Source organism: Peromyscus maniculatus, chromosome 10 (assembly GCF_049852395.1).
Source record: "Peromyscus maniculatus bairdii isolate BWxNUB_F1_BW_parent chromosome 10, HU_Pman_BW_mat_3.1, whole genome shotgun sequence".
NCBI classification, from domain to species: Eukaryota; Metazoa; Chordata; class Mammalia; order Rodentia; family Cricetidae; genus Peromyscus; species Peromyscus maniculatus.
In genome coordinates, this window is record NC_134861.1 from 28699460 (window position 1) to 28717146 (window position 17687).

The following is a 17687-nucleotide window of genomic DNA, read 5'->3' on the forward strand; positions in this document are numbered from 1 at the left end:
TGGAGCCCATACCAAACATCACTGAGTGACCAAGAACCAGAGACTAGATAGTGCGGGAACATAGAGTAAACCAAATACTACTGATCTAAACAAAGAAATAAATGTTTTAAAAAGTAATGATAATATGACTCCTAATGATATTCTGTAACACTCACAGACCAGCATCTGTTGCACAAATCCTAGTTGGTCTTATAATAAAAAAAAAAAAAAAAAAAAAAAAAAAAAAAAAAAAAAAGGAGCCAGATATCAGGGTGAAAGCTGAAAGATCAGAGAAGCAGAGCAAGTCACAGCTACTACCTCTTATCTCACCAACTTCTCAGCTTGCAAGAGCAGGGAAGGGCAGAGACGAACTCCTGTCTCCTTCTACCTTATATTCCTTTCTCTGCCCAGCCATATCACTTCCTGTCTCAAGCTTCCTAGTGCTGGGATTAAAGGGGTGTGATTCCCAAGGACTGGGATTAAATGTGTGTGCCACCACTGTCTGGCTCTGTTTCTTCTTTAGACTGGATTAACCTTGTGTGTCTCAAGCTTCCTAGTGCTGGGATTAAAGGGGTGTGATTCCCAAGGACTGGGATTAAAGGTGTGTGCTACCACTGTCTGACTTTGTTTCTTCTTTAGACTGGATTAACCTCGTGTGCCCAGTGTGGCCTTGAACTCACAGAAATCCAGATGGATCTCTGCCTCCCAAGTGCTAGGATTAAAGGTGTGTGCACTGCCTGATCTCCATGGCTAACTCTGTGGCTGGCTCTGTCATCTGATCTTTAGGCAAGCTTTATTTCTTAGATTACAAACAATATACCACAAGCATCTTGTCAGCCATCATTAGAGAAGCTTCCTCTTGCAGCAGAGGGGGAAAAATACTGAAACTTGCCACCAGATATTATGCAGAGAGTGAGAGAACTTGGAACTTTCAGTCCTAAATGGGATGTCTCCATCAAGTCCCTCCACTCAGACCTCAGGGAACCCTGCTAAAGAGGGGGTGTAAAAAGTATAAGAACCAGAAAGGATGGAAGACATCAAGAACACAAGGCCCTCTGAATCAGCATGAGCAAAGTTCTTATGATCTCACAGAGACTGAAACAACATTCACAGGGCCTGCACAGGTCTGCACCAAGTCCTCTGCAAGTGTATTATGGTTTCCAGTTTAGAGTTTTCATGGGACTCCGGAATGTACAATGAGTGGGTCTGTGATTCTTATGCCTTCTCTTGGGCTCTTTTCCTTCTGTTGGTTTGTCTTGTCCAATTTAGATGTAATAGTTTTTATCTTATTATATGTTATTTTTATTATTGTCTGTCTCAGGGTTTCATTGCTGTAAAGAGAGAGCATGACCATAGCAACTCTTATAGAAAAAACATTTAGTTGGGTGGCTTACGGTTCAGAGGTTCAGTCCATTATCATCATGGTGGGACATGGCAAAGTACAGGCAGTCATGGTGCTGGAGAGGTACCTACGACTCCTACATCTTGATCAGCAGGCAACAAGAAATGAACTTAGACATGTGGCTTGAGGATATGTGAGACCTCAAAGCCTGCCTCCACAGTGACACAATTCTCCAACAAAGCCACACTTCCTAATAGTGCCACTCCCTTTGAGGGCCATTTTCTTTCAAACTATCACATTATCACTTAGACGCCTGTTTTTATCTAATGAGAGACTGTAGTAGAATATTTTAAGGTGTGTTGCTTCTGTTTATGTTGTATTTGTTTAACTCTGTGAAACTGTGTTACTGTGACTGTGTAAAACACCTGATGGTCTAATAAAGAACTGTCCAATAGCAAGACAGGAGAAAGGATAGGCAGGGCTGTCAGGCAGAGAGTATAGATAGAAGGAGAAAACTGGGAGGAGAGACCTAAGATCTATCAGCCAGAGAATAAGGAGGACTCAGGAGCCAGCCAGCCAGCTACATAACCAGCAAGCCATGGAGTAAGAGTAAGACTTGCTGTGGATATCACTCTATATAAATAAAACACTGATGGCCAGTGACCAGGCAGGAAGTATAGGCGGAACAAGGAGAGAGGAGAATTGGGGAAACAGGAAGAAGGGAGGGAGACACTGCAGCCACCGCCAGGACAAGCAGCATGTAAAGATGCCGGTAAGCCACCAGCCACGTGGCAAGGTATAGATTTATAGAAATGGGTTAATTTAAGATATAAGAACAGTTAGCAAGAAGCCTGCCACAGCCATACAGTTTATAAGTAATATAACTGTCTGAGTGATTATTTTATACATGGATTGTGGGACTGCGGGGCTTGGTGGAACCTGGAGAGAAGCCCTCCAGCAACAAAGACTTACAGAAGTAAGAGAAGGGGAAAACCCAGAGGCAAAAGGTAGTCGAGATAATTTAAGTTAAGGAAAGCTGGCAAGAAACTAAGCCAAGCTAAGGCCAGGTATTTACAATTAAGAATAAGCCTCCATGTGTGAATTTACTTGAGAGCTGTATTGCGGGCCCCCAAGAGAGAAAAGAGCAAAATCAACCAACAACAAGAGACAGAAAGGGAATGGATCTGGATGGCATGGAAGCTTGGGAGGAACTGAGAGGAGTAGACAGAGGGAAACGGTACTCGGGATGTATTATATGAGAAAAGAATGTGTTCTCATAAAAAGGAAAAAAATTAAGAGAAAAAAAAACAGAACAATTGGTTGCTTACTTAACTTTATAAACACACACATGTACACAAGACATCTGCACACATTTGCACATCTGTACACAACGTTTTAATCCTAAGGGCAGCATCATACCTAGTAGGATAGTAACTCAGGCATTCCCACTAAGATCCCAGAGCAATAGGATAAACTCAGCATCACTACTATTTAGCTTACACTGGGGTCTTACTAAACCATGCAATAAGACAAATCCATTGGAAATGTAAGAACTGGAAAATTATTCCATTTGCCTGGTATAACAGTTGCTTAAGAAAATCTAAGAGAAGCTGAGGAGACGGCTCAGATGGTAAGAGCTCTTGTTTTTCTTGCAGAGGACCTGAGGTTGCTCCGCAGCACCCATACGGTGCCTCATAGCTGTCCATAACTCCAGAGGAACCAGCAGTGTCTTCTGGCCACCACAGGCACTGCATGTACATGATACACATATGTGCAGGAAAATCGCCCATGTATGTAAAATAAAAATAAACATATCTTTAAAGCACATTAACAGTGACAATAAAAACTATAGTATTTATGAATAAACAGAACAAGAAATAAGAAAAACTAACATGAAGAAGAAATCACTGAAATACTCCTGAAGACGCAAATATAAATCTCACAAAATATAAAACTTTCCTGATTGCTCAATGAGCATGAGTTAGAATGATGTCAGGTCTCAACTAAATTAATTTTAAATTTGCCAAAACTTCAGTAAGAATACCAAATATTTCTTAACCTATCTAGATAAGTGAACACAGAAAATATGGCTAGAGTGATGATGAGGAAGAAAAAAACGTAACAAAAAGGAAATACAGAAGAGAGTAAGAGGTGGGAAGACAGCAGCAAAGGACGGTCAGACCAACCTAACACTGAAACACGGCAAAGAGCATGGGAGGTCAATGCGCTGGGATTGTGCACACACACACAATCACTCACACACACACACACACACACACACACACACACACACACACACGGTCTAGAGCTACACACATGTGTGCTCGTGCACAGTAAGATTCAACAGAAGAAACTAAGTATTATGATTAAACACAGTAACTGACGCCAACAAAGTGTTGCAGAAATGGGAAAAACTTAAAACTTACAAAAGGTAAAGTTAAGCTCTATGTCTTTTCATGTAAAGAATAAAATCAAATTATGCAATGAAGTTCTTATAAGTAAGTTCCCTAATTATAACACAAGATCTGTAATAAATAAAAGGCTGGTACCCTTGTCCACATTATTAATGATCATCTGCATGGAAAGAAAAGGTCCAAAGCACAGATAAAGTACAGAAGACAGATTGGAAAGCCAGGCACGGTGGCTCATTCCTGTGGCCCAGCATTCTGGAACTGAAGGTAGGTGGATGAGGAATTCAAGGCCAGCCCTGGCTACATGAGGGAATTCTATGCTAGCCAGGTCTATTGGGATCCTCTCAAAAAAAAAAAAATGTAAATTATTAAGAAAATCAGACATGTAAGTTATACAGCAGCAAAAGGACTCAGACAGTTCATACAAAAACTCTTCCAGGGGCTGGAGAGATGGCTCAGCGGTTAAGAGCACTGACTGCTCTTCCAGAGGACTCAGGTTCAATTCCCAGCACACACTTGGCAGCCCACAACTGTAACTCCAGTTCCAGAGAATCCAGCACGCTTACACAAACATGCTCACTGGCAAAACACCAATGCACATAAAATAAAAAGAAATCAATTATTTTTAAAAACCTCTTCCAAATGGAGGGAATAACAAAATAAATGAAGATAAGAATGGGCAAATGGCAAGAACAGAAATTCAACAAAATTAAATTACTGAAGCTGGCCTTCTTAGTTTTAAAAATGATGAAAGTAAGTCTGCCTGGATTTTCACCCCTGCTGCACATAGTAATTGTGAAGTAAGTAAGTGTTTGGAGGTTTTAAACATATGACACAAGACTGTGCTCCTCAAAAGAGCCACAAATAGGTGAACCGTATGAGCACCCAGAGACATCCTAACTAGCACATGGAGTGGGCAACCATCAGAGGGCAGAGGCTCAGGCAGAACCTGAAGCTGAAGGTTCAGAAGGGAGAGAACCACAGGCAGTTGTGGCACCCGGAGGGAGGGCAGGAAGTTGAACCTCTTCCCGATCTCAAGGGGTGAGAGACGGTCTACTCCTGACTACTGAAGTGATGAATCCCATGGTGAATTAATTGGCTGGAAGCAGAAATAACCCTCTGAGCACAGGCTCCTATAAACCTAGACTAACAAAGCATGAAAACAAGCCTCTAATGGACACACCCTCGCCAAGAGTTTAATACACATGTACAGGGGAAAGGGTTAAAAGCAAAGAGATAGGAAAGACATACAGTGCTGAGATCAAGAGCAGTTATGATGGTTATACCAACAAAAGACAAAAAACAGACTTCCAAAAAAAGATGAAAGAGACAATTGATAAAAAAGACATAAAAATCCCATATGCAACCAATGCACACAAAGGAAATGCTGATGAGGATTCTTTAAAAGGAGAAAAATTCAAGAGTTTCTAAATTCTTCTCATAGAGATACTGAAAACTGAAACAAAACTCAACCAGTTTTACCTTACTGACATTTATTAAACATATACCCCAAACCAAGTAGCAGGATATATGTTATTTTCAAGGGTCTATGTAATATTCAGAAAGTGGCCTGTGTCTTTAGACATAAAGTAATTGCCAATAGACTTTAAAATACTAAAATCATAAAGTGTAATTCTCTAATCAAAACAGAATTAAGATTCTGCCAATCTCCAGCAAGGGCTAGGAGGATGGCCCAGTGGTTAAGAACACTTGTTCTTTGGGAGAGAGGATGCACTTCCATTTCCTGCATCTCATGGTGGCTCTCAGCTGACCAGAAGTCCAGTTCCAAAGATTCTGACGCTCTCTTCTGGCCTCTGGCAGTACTAAGCACACAGGTGGTGCACAGAAACACATGAAAGCAAAACGACCATACACATAAACAAAAATAATAAATTCTTTTGAAATTTTTCCAAAATTAAAAAAAAAAATCTTTGGCAGGGGCTGGAGAGAGGGCTCATCAGTTAAGAGCACGTACTGCTCTTGGAAAGGGCCTGAGTTCAGTTCCCAGCACCAACATCAGGTAGCTCAAAACATCTGTAATCCCAACTCTGGGGCAATGAACACCCTTTTACAACCTCTAAAGGCAACTGCGTTCATGAACACAGACACATATAGGTACACATAATTTAAATAGAAGAATCACTGACAGAGAAAGATTTAAAAGCTCCAAAATATATGAAATTTAAACACAATTCCACATAACCACAACAAAAAAAAGCTAGTATCAAGGAAAATAAGAAAATATTGTGAATTAGTAAAAGGAAAACAAGCAAAGGGAGCACGGGAAGGTGGCCCCTTGTGAGGTGGCCGGCCTGGCACCTCCTCAGGACAGTCTACAGTGTCATAGTAAATGTGTCACAGCACACAACAGTTAGTCAGCGTCCTAACAGGTTTGCTGGTAAACCTGACAAACTGATTCCAATATATGAAATTCCAAAGACGCCAGTGTAGCCAAAACAATTTGTTTTTAAAACAAAAGAACGAAGTTGAAGATGCCCATGACCTAATTTTTGCATTCTATAATTACAGTAATAAAGATAGTCTTCTACTGGACCTCACACCTACTTATCAAAGACATCAGGAAGGAAACCAAGACTGGCCAAGCTGTAGACATTATCTACAGCACAAACATCTGACAAAGCTCCTACCCTCAAACATAAAGACACCACAATTCATTTAGAAGTTTCTTTAAAAATGGACACGTTCGCCAAGAAAACACAGGACTGGAAGCAAGCAAATACAACTTGGTCAGTGCCAGCATGTGACTAAGGCAGATGTAAATGACAGGTGCCTAGCAACTATCAGAAACGCTGAAACTCAAAAAACTAATGGAAATGTCATTGTCACATATTACTGATAGAAACTTCGCAATGACATCTCTGAAGGAGAGTGTGGCAGTTTCTACACCATATATACATTATCAAATGACCTAGAAAGTCAGCTCTCAGTTATTTACCCTAAAGGAAAGTAAAACACAAGCCTGCATAAAAGCTTTACATGCATCTTAGTTCACGGTCATTTTATTCATAACTGTCAAAACCTAACGACTACAGCCTAGAGAGATGGCGCAGCAGTTGGCTGCTTTTCCAGAGGACCTGAGTTTGGTTTCCCAACACCATGTTAGATAATAATCAAAATAAAACCTAAAAAAAAATCCAAATGTCCAAGACCAGGCAAACAGATAAAGTAATAGTACTATTCAAAAAATACTATCCAGTAGTAAAAACCAATTACAAAGGTTTGAATTATTCTGCTAAGTGATGGAAACAGCTAAAAGAATATCTGTCTCCTTGCTTACTCTCTCAGATTTTCTCTACTTGGCTGTTTTTTAAGGAAGCTGCACCACTGTTCCTTCTCCACATCTTCTAGTTTTAGTACAGGTGACCTATTTTCATCTCAAGGACAGTGCTACATCTTCTTCCCCCCATCCTGATTTCATTTTTATCACTACATTGATAAAATTATATGAAATTATGATTTTCTATTAATTTCTTGTTTGCTAGATATTTTCAAATATTTATTAAAAAATATCTAACAGGTACTCATTCCTTATGTCTAGGATTAATTTAGAGATATATTTAAATTTTTAACCCATTGGTATTTTCTGTAGAGACTTTTTCTCTTATTTAGAATTTTCAATACTTACAGAGGTCTATTAAGCATTTAATTATAGTTTTCTAACATTTTTGAGTCTTAGTTTCTTTTACTTTAAATCTGTTGAGACAGTAGGTAATAGTTGCATATATTTATTTAAAATTAAATTAAAATTTCAGCTATTCAGTTATTTTTGCCATATTTTTATTACTTATTTGAAGAAAATTTTATGTTTCATGTTGATAAATTTTGAGCAATTTAAGTAAAACTAAGCAGCAAGTGCTCTGAGTTCCCATATAGTCCCAGCCCCTAGACATACAGCTTTTACCTCAACACTGCTCAGTGAAGCCTTTGTTAATATGGATCAACCGACATGACATACCAGTATCACCCAAGGTATGACATACCAGCATCACCCATGGTATGCAATGAAAGCGGGACTTGACAAAGAAATAATGGTGTATGTGCATTCTTGATGTACACACAAGTTTCAATGCCCTAGAAACCATTAGTACTCTGTTCACACCCCTGGTTTCCAACCCCTGGCCACTACCAACTGTTTGAAACTGATATTGTCTTGGCCACATCTCAAGGAATGCTATGACATTGGGTAGAAGATTTCTACCACAATGGAAAGTTCTTTTGAAAATGTTTCTTTGCTCAAACTATAGGGAGAAGAAATGGAGCCCCACACAGCTACCTTCCTGCACACATCCATTCCTTCTCCCTAGATTGCTATAGTACTTTATCTACATTTGCTTAGAAACTCAGATTCCTGCTCAGGCACTTCTTCAATGTGTGTCCATTAGCAAATGATTTAACCCTCTGACTCTCGGTTTCTTCATCCTAATTACTCATTAATCTGGAGCAAGGATTAAATTAGGTAAGCAAGGTAAGACAAATTGAAACATTCATCATACTAAGCCCTCATTTGTAAACTCTTGTGGGTTAAGAGTCTGTCTTTACTAAGTTTGACTAAAGAACTCTGAAGATGCTTGCTGAAAGCCAATGTTAATTAATCCTCTCTTTACCCGATTTGGATTTGTGTAGCCCAACAGTAGGTTTGCTGCTTTTATATCACCATGAACATATTCATTTTCATGTATATATTCCAGTATGTCCAGCTGTGAAAAAAATAGATAAGATCAATATTAATGTTTTACACTTGAATACAATGGTTTATTTCTACACATTATAAAATAATGTATCTCACTCTTACTGCTTATTCTAATATATCATAATTTCTGGTTGCTCATCTCATAAAAGGTTGGATGAAATGATCCTCAAACATCAAATACTATACTTGAACCTCTGAGAGAGGGAAATCAAGATTCAACAATACTTATTCTTATGGTCCTGAAAGCCCAATGGCTAGGCCAAAATGAACAAAGGTGAATGTGATGTTTAATCTCACTTGTCAAGTTGAGAAAATCTAGAATCACATGGGAGCTGAGCCTCTGGGAATACCTGTATGGAATTATCTTGAGTAGACTAAGTTTGAAGGGAAGATTTGCCCACTGTGGGTGGCACCATTCCCTGGGATGAGAGTCTGAACTGTACAAAATGAAGAAACCTGGCACAGACACCCATCATTCTTTTTGAATGTGGATGCAATGTGATCATGTACCCTAATATCCTGTTGTTTGTGACTTCCCCAACATGAGGGACTATAACCTCAAATTATGAAACAATGTAAATACTTTCTCCTTTAATTTGCTTTTGTCAGAGTACTCCATCATAGTAACTAGAAAACCAATTTAGACTGGGAATAAATATCATAAAAACTACAGGAACATAGAAAAGACATCTATGGTGAAACAGTCATATAGTTCATTCATCAATCAATACTGTAATTCAAATCTTGAAGATATCAGAACAAAATATTATACCTCTGATCATTATCTTGTGTAATAACAAACTCTTAGGCATCAATAAATCCCTAGAATCTTGCATGTCAAATATATATATATATATATATATGACACACACACACACAAACACAGAGACATATATGAGAGAGAGGTGTTCTGTGAACACTCACTAGGAGAATGGATAGATGAATAGGTAAATGGAGAAATTAACACATGACAACCTGGCCTGATCTGTTTCATTCTACGTATAATTAGGGGCGGGAGGAGACTAAAGCAAGATACATACAAATAAGGTAAATATGTGGCATGATCAACAAATGAATGTATGCATGGTCATTTGTGACTACTTGCTTAAAAGTTAGCAGTGTGTATGTGTGTGTGTGTCTGTGTGTGTCTGTGTCATCCATTGCTGTAATTAATTAATGCCACCACCCCAACTTAGACTTAAAATATTTTAAATCAAATCATACCATATTTAGTATGAGAAGTAGTCTATTTGGCCATAATTTGTATTACAAATGTAACAGACAAAAGAAAGGTTATTCTTGCAGCTATATAAGCTTGCTCTGATATGAAAAACTAAGCTGTGATGGAAAACTGAGTGTAATAACAATGGCCAAAGACAACACAGCCTGTATTCTGCAAAGCCCATGGTCATCAATTTCACCAAAATCCTTTCTACTCTTTATAACTGCCATTCCTAGGAAATAATTCTTATTTTCTCATAATTCCATAAAAAGCAAAACAAGTAAATAATCTAAAACTGAGACATTTGAAGTGAACCATCTTGAACTCACCACCCTGATTCCAAGTTGCAGGACAGTCGATTTTTTAAAAACACCATTCTGGTCTGAGAGCTTCTGTAAATCTATTCCCAGTCGTTCCATTATCATGAATCTGTAACTGAAAGGAGATAACAGAAAAGAGATCTTCCTGAAATAATTCTGAGATTATCTCCTAAAGAATTTAAAAAGACAATGCTGCCCACCTAACCAAGAAGAATCAGTGCAAGGCACTGGAGAACACGTGGACAACAACCTGCTATACTCTGAGGAACATACTTCCCATCTAACAGTCAAAGAGACTCAGTCCAACCCACTGAAGAACATATGCACAATAACCCACTAGTCCTCCATGAGGCAGTTTAGTATTCCATATGGTTTATTCACTAGCACTGAGCAGTTAATACTGTCTCGGATAATGGAGAGAATGGTGCTTCAAAATTCCTCTTTTGCTTGTTTATGACAGTGTTAATTGCTTGGTACAGATTAGTCCCCATCACCTTGTTATGTGTCCTAAAAATGTCACTGCCCATACAGAAAATGGTAAATCTTCTTTACCTTACAACACTATATTTTATCCATTGTTATAAACATTTATTGTTTCACATTTTATTTAGGCAGGGGTGTGTATGTGTGTGTGTGTACACAACTGTGTGTGCCTGTGGGCACAGAGGATAGAAAAGGCTGCCTATCTCTCAGTGCTGAAGCTAGTGGTATGTTGCATGGGGGCTGGATCCAAACTAACAGGCATGTAGCAGCACTCTGAATGGCTCTACCCATTTCTCCATCCCCACGTCTTTTGCAACTCCATATCTTCCTTCTCTGTTCAGGATTCCCTTTTTATTTCCCCTTTCTAGCACAACAGCCCACATCTACATCCACTATTAGAGAAATACATACACAGCCCTTTGGGGGTGTCTTACAAGAGTGTGATATTACTAAGTCACCATACAAAGTTATAGGTTTCTTCAGGGCACTTTCATGTCATCTTTGTGTCCTTCATCCTCCTCTCCCACTGCCTCCCATCACCCCTCAGCTGGCTCTCTCCCCCAAACAACCTTGCTGCTGCTGTCATGTCACATAGCTTCTCTCTCATTCTCCCTCCCCCTTTTCATGATGTCTTCCCCACATCTCATAGCCCCTTCTTCAGACAGACAGACAGACAGACAGACAGACACACACACACACACACACACACACACACACACACACACACACACACACACACAGCGTGTATATATAAAGTATATGGGCTTCCCAGAAGAGATGAAACATGAAGACCTGGTTTGAGTCTGGAGTAGCTTATTTCACTTAATGAATATTCTCCAATTCTATCCACTTTCCTATAAATGTCATGATTTCATTTTTCTTATAGCTGAATAAAACTCTATCATGTATCACATTTTCATTATCCATCCATTGATTAGGCATCAAGGCTGATTCCAATCCTGCATATTACGAACAGTGTAATAAAAACATGGACATGTAAATGTCTCTATGATATGCTAAGATCCCATCAGACAAACCCCAGGAGTGGCAGTGCTGGGTCATATGTTAGTTCTATTTTGAGAAACAGCCATAATGATCTCATCTTGATCTCACTAGCTTACACACTACCACCGATACATAAGGATTCCTCCTTCCCAAAACACTTGCTAACCTCACAAGCTTACACACCAGCACAAGTATACAAGGATTCCTCCTTCCCAGCACACTTGCTAACCTCACCACTAGCTTACACACTTGCTAACCTCACAAGCTTACACACCAGCACCAGTATACAAGGATTCCTCCTTCCCAGCACACCTGCTACACTTGTCATTTGTTTTGTTTGTGATGGTAGCAATTTGTGAGATGTAATCTCAAAATAGCTTTTCTTTTAAGATTTATTTTTGCTTACATATATTTGTGTGTGTTTTAGTGTGAATGTATGCTACAGGTGTCCAGATGTAGAGGCCAGAAAAGGGAGTCAGATTTCCTGGGGCTGAACATTTGGCAGTTGTGAGCCACCCAGTGTGGGTGCTGGGAAATGAGTTCAGTCCCCCAGCAGGGCTGCAAGCACCCTTTCTTAACCACGGAGCCGTCTCTCCAGCCCTCCTGAAGTAGTTTTAATTTGTACTTCCTGATGACTGAGAACATTAAACACTATTTCAAACTAGCCAATTTTATTTCTCGTTTCAAGAACTATTCATTGAGTTCATTAGTCGATTTGTACATTGAATGATTTAGCACTTTTGCTGTTTAATCTCTGCAGTTCTCAATATATTTCATATAACAAGCCTTTATCTGATGAAGAGTTGGCGAAAGTATTTTCCTATGCAAAGGCTGTCTATTCACTTTGCTTGTAGAAGTGTAGAAATTTCATGAACCCGCTGCAGTGTTTTGAAGGAAAAATGCCCCATAGTCTCTGGCATTTGAACTTTGTCCCCAGTAGGTGGTGCTGTTGGGGGAGGTTTAGGTGCAGCCTCATGGGAGGAAGGATGGCACTGGGGTGGGCTTTGAGGAAAAAGCCGACAGCACTTCCATTTCACCCTCTCTGATGCTTTGTGCTTATGGTTAAGATATGAGCTCTAAACTTCCTGCTCCATTCCCACTGTCACGGTGGCTGCCTATGGTCATGTTCCCATGCTGTCCTGCCACTACGGATTCCAACCTTCTGGAACCATAAGCCAAAATAAACTCTTTTATATGCTAAGTTGCCCTGGTAACAGTGTTTTATCACAGCAACTGAAGAGAAACTAACACAGTCCCATCAGTGAACACCTAGGATATCTTCCCAGGTTACTGGAGTCCTTGCCCATGCCTGTCTTGGAGTATTTACCCAAGGTTTCCTCCAGCAGCCTCAGGGTAGTTGGTCTTAAACTAAGACCTTAATGTGTTTTGAATTTTTATGCACAATGGCAGATACAGCAATTCTCAAGCTGTGAGCTGCAACCCCTTTAGAGGGTCAAACGACCTTTCCACAGGGGTCACATATTAGATATCCTGCACTTCAGATATTGAAATTACAATTTATAACAGAAGCAAAACTAGTTATGAAGTAGCAAAAAAAAAATAATTTTATGACTGGGGGTCTCCACAATATGAGGAACTGTATTAAAGGGTGACAACATTAGGAAAGTTGAGAGCCACTGGCTAAGAATCTACTGTTATTCTTCTACATGTGTGGATTGCCAGCATTCCTAGAACCCATTGACAAATAGAGATTCCCAATGTGTCTTTCTGATACCTAGAAGTTAGTGTATTTGCATGGATTTACTTCTGAGCCTCTGTTCTAGTGCATTGGTCTGTCAGTCCCTTTCTGTGCAGTGCCACACTTTTCATTATCAGTGGTCATGGTACAATTTGAGATCAAGTATTCAGATAACACTAGCACTAAGATTTCTGCTTGGAATTGCTTTGGTTGTTTGGGTATTTTTGTTGTTTCATGTGTAAATGGACAGTTCTCTCCTGCTTGCCAGTTCCCAAATAACCACTCAAAGGTTTAACATTATTTATAAATACTCAGCTGATAGCTTGGGCTTATTACTAACTAGTTCTTACACTTAAATTAACCCATAATCTTTATCTATGTTTAGCCATGTGGCTTGGTAACTTTTCTCAGTATGGCATTCTCATGTTGCTTCCTCTGAGTCTGACTTGCAGCTCCTGACTCTGCCCTTCTCCTTCCCAGCATTCTCAGCCTGGCTTTCTCACCTAACTTCTGGCCCAGCCACAGGACTGTCAGCTACTTATTAACAATGAGCATAATCCACAGCATTCCCCCCTTTTGGTCTAATTAAAAAGGAAGGTTTTAACTTTAATATAGTAAGATTATATACAACAAAAACAGTTATTAAGTAAAACTAATAGTAACACTATCTAATTCACTTGCATTTGGCAAAATTAGAGAAAATAATTATCTTGGTGAGTCTAAAGTTTTGTATCTAATTTACGTTCTATTATAATTAAGGAAAAATGATAATTAGAACTATGTAGTCTTCAACTCCACCAGAGACCTAAGGATATAATATTATCTGAGTAAATAGGAAGTATAAGGGAAACAACTTCCAAAAATTAAGAAATTACAGAAAGAGTTGGTTGCCTGGACAGTCACCCAAGGTTCCTCTGCAACATTGGGACATCCATCCTCGGCCTACAGGTCTAGCATATCTAACAGACTCATCTGTGAAGCAGGATTTCTGAAGGACTGTCCCACCTTGTCTTAGTAAATAAAGTTCTGCAGTCACTTTCTTTTCTGTCCTGCCTGTCCAATTTGGACAGCATGCTGTCCTCAGCTGAGGCAAGAGCAGTTCTGTGCCCAGTGGCTAACTTTTGCCACAAAGAAAGTAAACTCCATATGGAGTTTCTTCAGTACTCATCATCTTCTCTGAAGTATATTGGGTGCTGCCAGGAGCAGACATGTCTCACCAATGAGAAAAGTCTAAGTTCTTAAAACATTTTAAATGTCACATTCTGTAGGTCTTTGAAATATTCGAAGATTGCCTATCTAACTGAAATGTATCTTTGTATACCTAGAAAACCTAACTAATATGACTATAAGTTTTACTACTATAGATGACTACTAACCTGTATTTTATAATTATACATTACATTTTGAAATGAGCTACATAAAAATAATACCTTAAACATGAGTATAAATATATATACAGTATAACAACAATTGACTTTAAATTTGTATTGATATACTAAAATCCATTTGTAAAATATTTTGAGTTGTTCAACAGTTGTATTTTAGATTAAAGTAAATTTAATAATCTACCCTTTTTCAATCATAATAATCTACCCTTTTCCCCATCATTTTAATATAATATCTTCCTTTCTTCTTAGAAAGAGATTGACCATGACCATTAACCATTTATAACCAACCCCCCTTAAATGAAAACAAACATTCACAAACAATAATTTGGGAATTTGGGCACAGTTCTCTAGACTACTTCCTGTTGATTGGGGGTGCTAGTACACTTATGGGGACCCTGAGAAAATTTAGAATTATACTCAAGTTCTGGCTTGGGTATTTTGTGTGGCTGGTCCATCTCAGCCAGCAGCCTTAAAGTTGTTTTGGATGCAGAACTCAGAGGAAACTGTAACAGAGGTACACTGAAACCCTGGATCATCTGGACCATCCATTTTTATTGGTGTCTGGTCCCCTTGTTCTGAAAATATATAAACTTTTAAAGGTAACATATATATCTGTATTAACACAAATATAAACTGTGTATTATATATAAGCTAGCCAAAGGTAATTTTTTGTTTTATGTTTAAGCAGGTAAAATATACGTTACATGTCTTGTAGTTACTTTAGATTTATTTTTCCATGTCTGTAGTTAAGATTTCAGGGGGTCTTCCTCAATCAGACCTGATTTTTCTTAATCCAGAATGAATGCATAGTCTCCCATTTCCTGTGGAAATAAAAATATAACTTTTCCCCCAAAGCGGCATATGTTTTGACTTAAATTTTGGAGTTAAGATATTTTTAAAATATATGTTGGTTTAATACAGTTGTTTTTTATAATCCAAGGTCTTTTAACAGCCAAAAATTTCAAAGACAATACAATAATATACATAATCCAGAATATGCATTTTTCATCCTTAAATGGTCCATTTTTTATATTATTTTATTCTCTTTTTAAGGATTTTACTTTATTATTTTAAAACTATATTTTTATGATTGTTTATACATTCTCTTTTCTCTCACAAGCCTCTGTATATTCTTAAACATGGTGTAACCCATTTAGAGGTTTTTTCTCATCTGCATCTGTCTTTACTGTGTATCTCTAACTCGTTTTGTCTATGAGCAAACCCTAAGTCCTCCATGCGGAGTGCTGATGGAGCTTGTGCTGATAGCTTAAGCCGGCAGGCAGCAGCTGGGAGAAGCCTGTCTGCATTGACTCCTGTGAGAGACTGCGGAAACTTGCCGTGTGGCTTAGCTCATGGCAGCTGTGAGCCAGCTCCATTTCGTGGGCACCACAGCTGGCATAAGAGAGTAGGAAGCCCAATGTGGCTCTGTTTCTGTGAGTTTAGAGCCTTTTTTAAGCTTTCTCGGGTTTTATGTGGATGCACATGTGGCCTGTTGGTGCACCATTTGTAAACAGAGGCTTTTCTCTTCTCTGTCCTGCCACATTCCACAGCCACTTCCAAATAATCACTCAGAGGCTTAAATTACTTACAAATGTGTGGCCATTAGGTCAGGCATATTACTAGCTAACTCTTAAATTAACCCATAACTCTTATCTCTGTTTAGCCACCTGGCTTGGTGCCCTTTCTCAGTATGACATTCTCATCTTGCTTCCTCTATGTCTGGCTGGTGACTCCAACTCTGTCCTTCTCCTTCCAGCATTCTCAGTTTGGCTTTCTTGCCTAAATTCCAGCTCAGCTACTGGCCTATCATCTTTTTATTAACAATAAGCATAATCCACAGCATTCATGTGAACATTTTTTTCTGTTTTAATCCTTATGATGTACTTGAAATTTGATGGCGACAATACTGAACCTAAAGATCATATTTGTAATATAACCATTCCCACCATACTAAATCCGGCAATGGATGCACATGCAAGCTAGCCCATCTTCTAGTGTCTCCCTCTGATTCTTCCTTCAGTCCCTGATCATTTTCACTGTAGAGATATTTCCCCTCTACCCCCTACAAGTAGGCTTATTCTTAGAGGTTTTTTTTAATGTACTTAAATGTGACTCCTCCTCCACAGTTATTTTTTCTTAGCAATTTTGTTATCAGCACAATTAAGTTTTGTGTCCTACTATTGTTATGAACGTGTTTATCAGATGTAATGTTATCTGGAGATTCTTGTGTCTCTTATATACAGGATCAAATAGTCTTTAAATAATGTTTCTCTCATTATCTCCCCCCCCCTTTTTTTTTCCAAGTACTGGTAAGAGTTGAGAGTGAAGATGTTTGTCTTTCTGGATTTAGAGGAAATGCATTCAGTTTTCCCCTAGTTCGTATAATTTTGGCAGTAGAGATTCATATCCAGCTTTTATTGTGTTGAAGCATGTCCCATCTTTTTCTATTTTCTTCAGGGCATTTATCATGAAGGGATGATGATCATCATCAAAAGCATTTTTGATGCTGAGAAAGATGATCATGTGATTTCTTAATGCTCACAGATTCCCTAGAGTCTATTTAGATGTCCATATGTTAAGCAAACCATCCTTCCTCAGAATAAAACCAACTTGGTCATAGTATATGATGTCTTTGATATGTTCTTGAATTTGATAAAAATTCAGTGAGAATTTTTATATTTATATTCACTAAAGATAGTGGTTTATGTTTTCTTCTTTTCTGTCTTTCTCTTCCTTTTGTTTTGTTGTTGTTGTTTCATTAGCTGTTTCTGAGATCCTTTTTCAGTCTTAGTTATTTAGAGTATAATGACTTCACAGAATAAATTGAACAGTGTCCTTTCTTTTCTACTTTAGGAGATCTGGTAGCTGTTTCTCTCTCCCTCTACCCCTCTCTCTTTCAGGATTACAGGCTTTCCTTTAAACATTTGCCAAAATTCAATAGTGAATCCATCCAGTCCTAGGAGTTTCTTTCTTGGAAGACATTTTTTTATTGCTGCTTCAATCCCAGTGTCATTCATATATATATATACTTAAAACAAAAGAAAACAAAACACAATGTAAGTTCCAGGGGCTGGAGAGACGGTTTAGAAGTCAAGAGCACAGGCTGCTCATCCAGGGAACCCTGTTT

The 17687-nt window shown here is 38.6% G+C and overlaps 1 protein-coding gene across 4 annotated transcripts in view; it reads right to left on the minus strand.

The window, feature by feature from the left end:
* Positions 1-17687, minus strand: part of Vrk2 (VRK serine/threonine kinase 2) — a 130490-nt gene that overhangs the window by 57808 nt on the left and 54995 nt on the right. For all 4 annotated transcript variants that reach the window (XM_076546130.1, XM_076546131.1, XM_076546133.1 and 1 more), the window contains exons 6-7: positions 9995-10100; positions 8358-8450 (exon numbers count right to left, since the gene is read on the minus strand). In XM_076546130.1, the coding sequence (XP_076402245.1) occupies positions 8358-8450; positions 9995-10100 (199 nt within the window). The remainder of the gene's footprint in view (positions 1-8357; positions 8451-9994; positions 10101-17687) is intronic.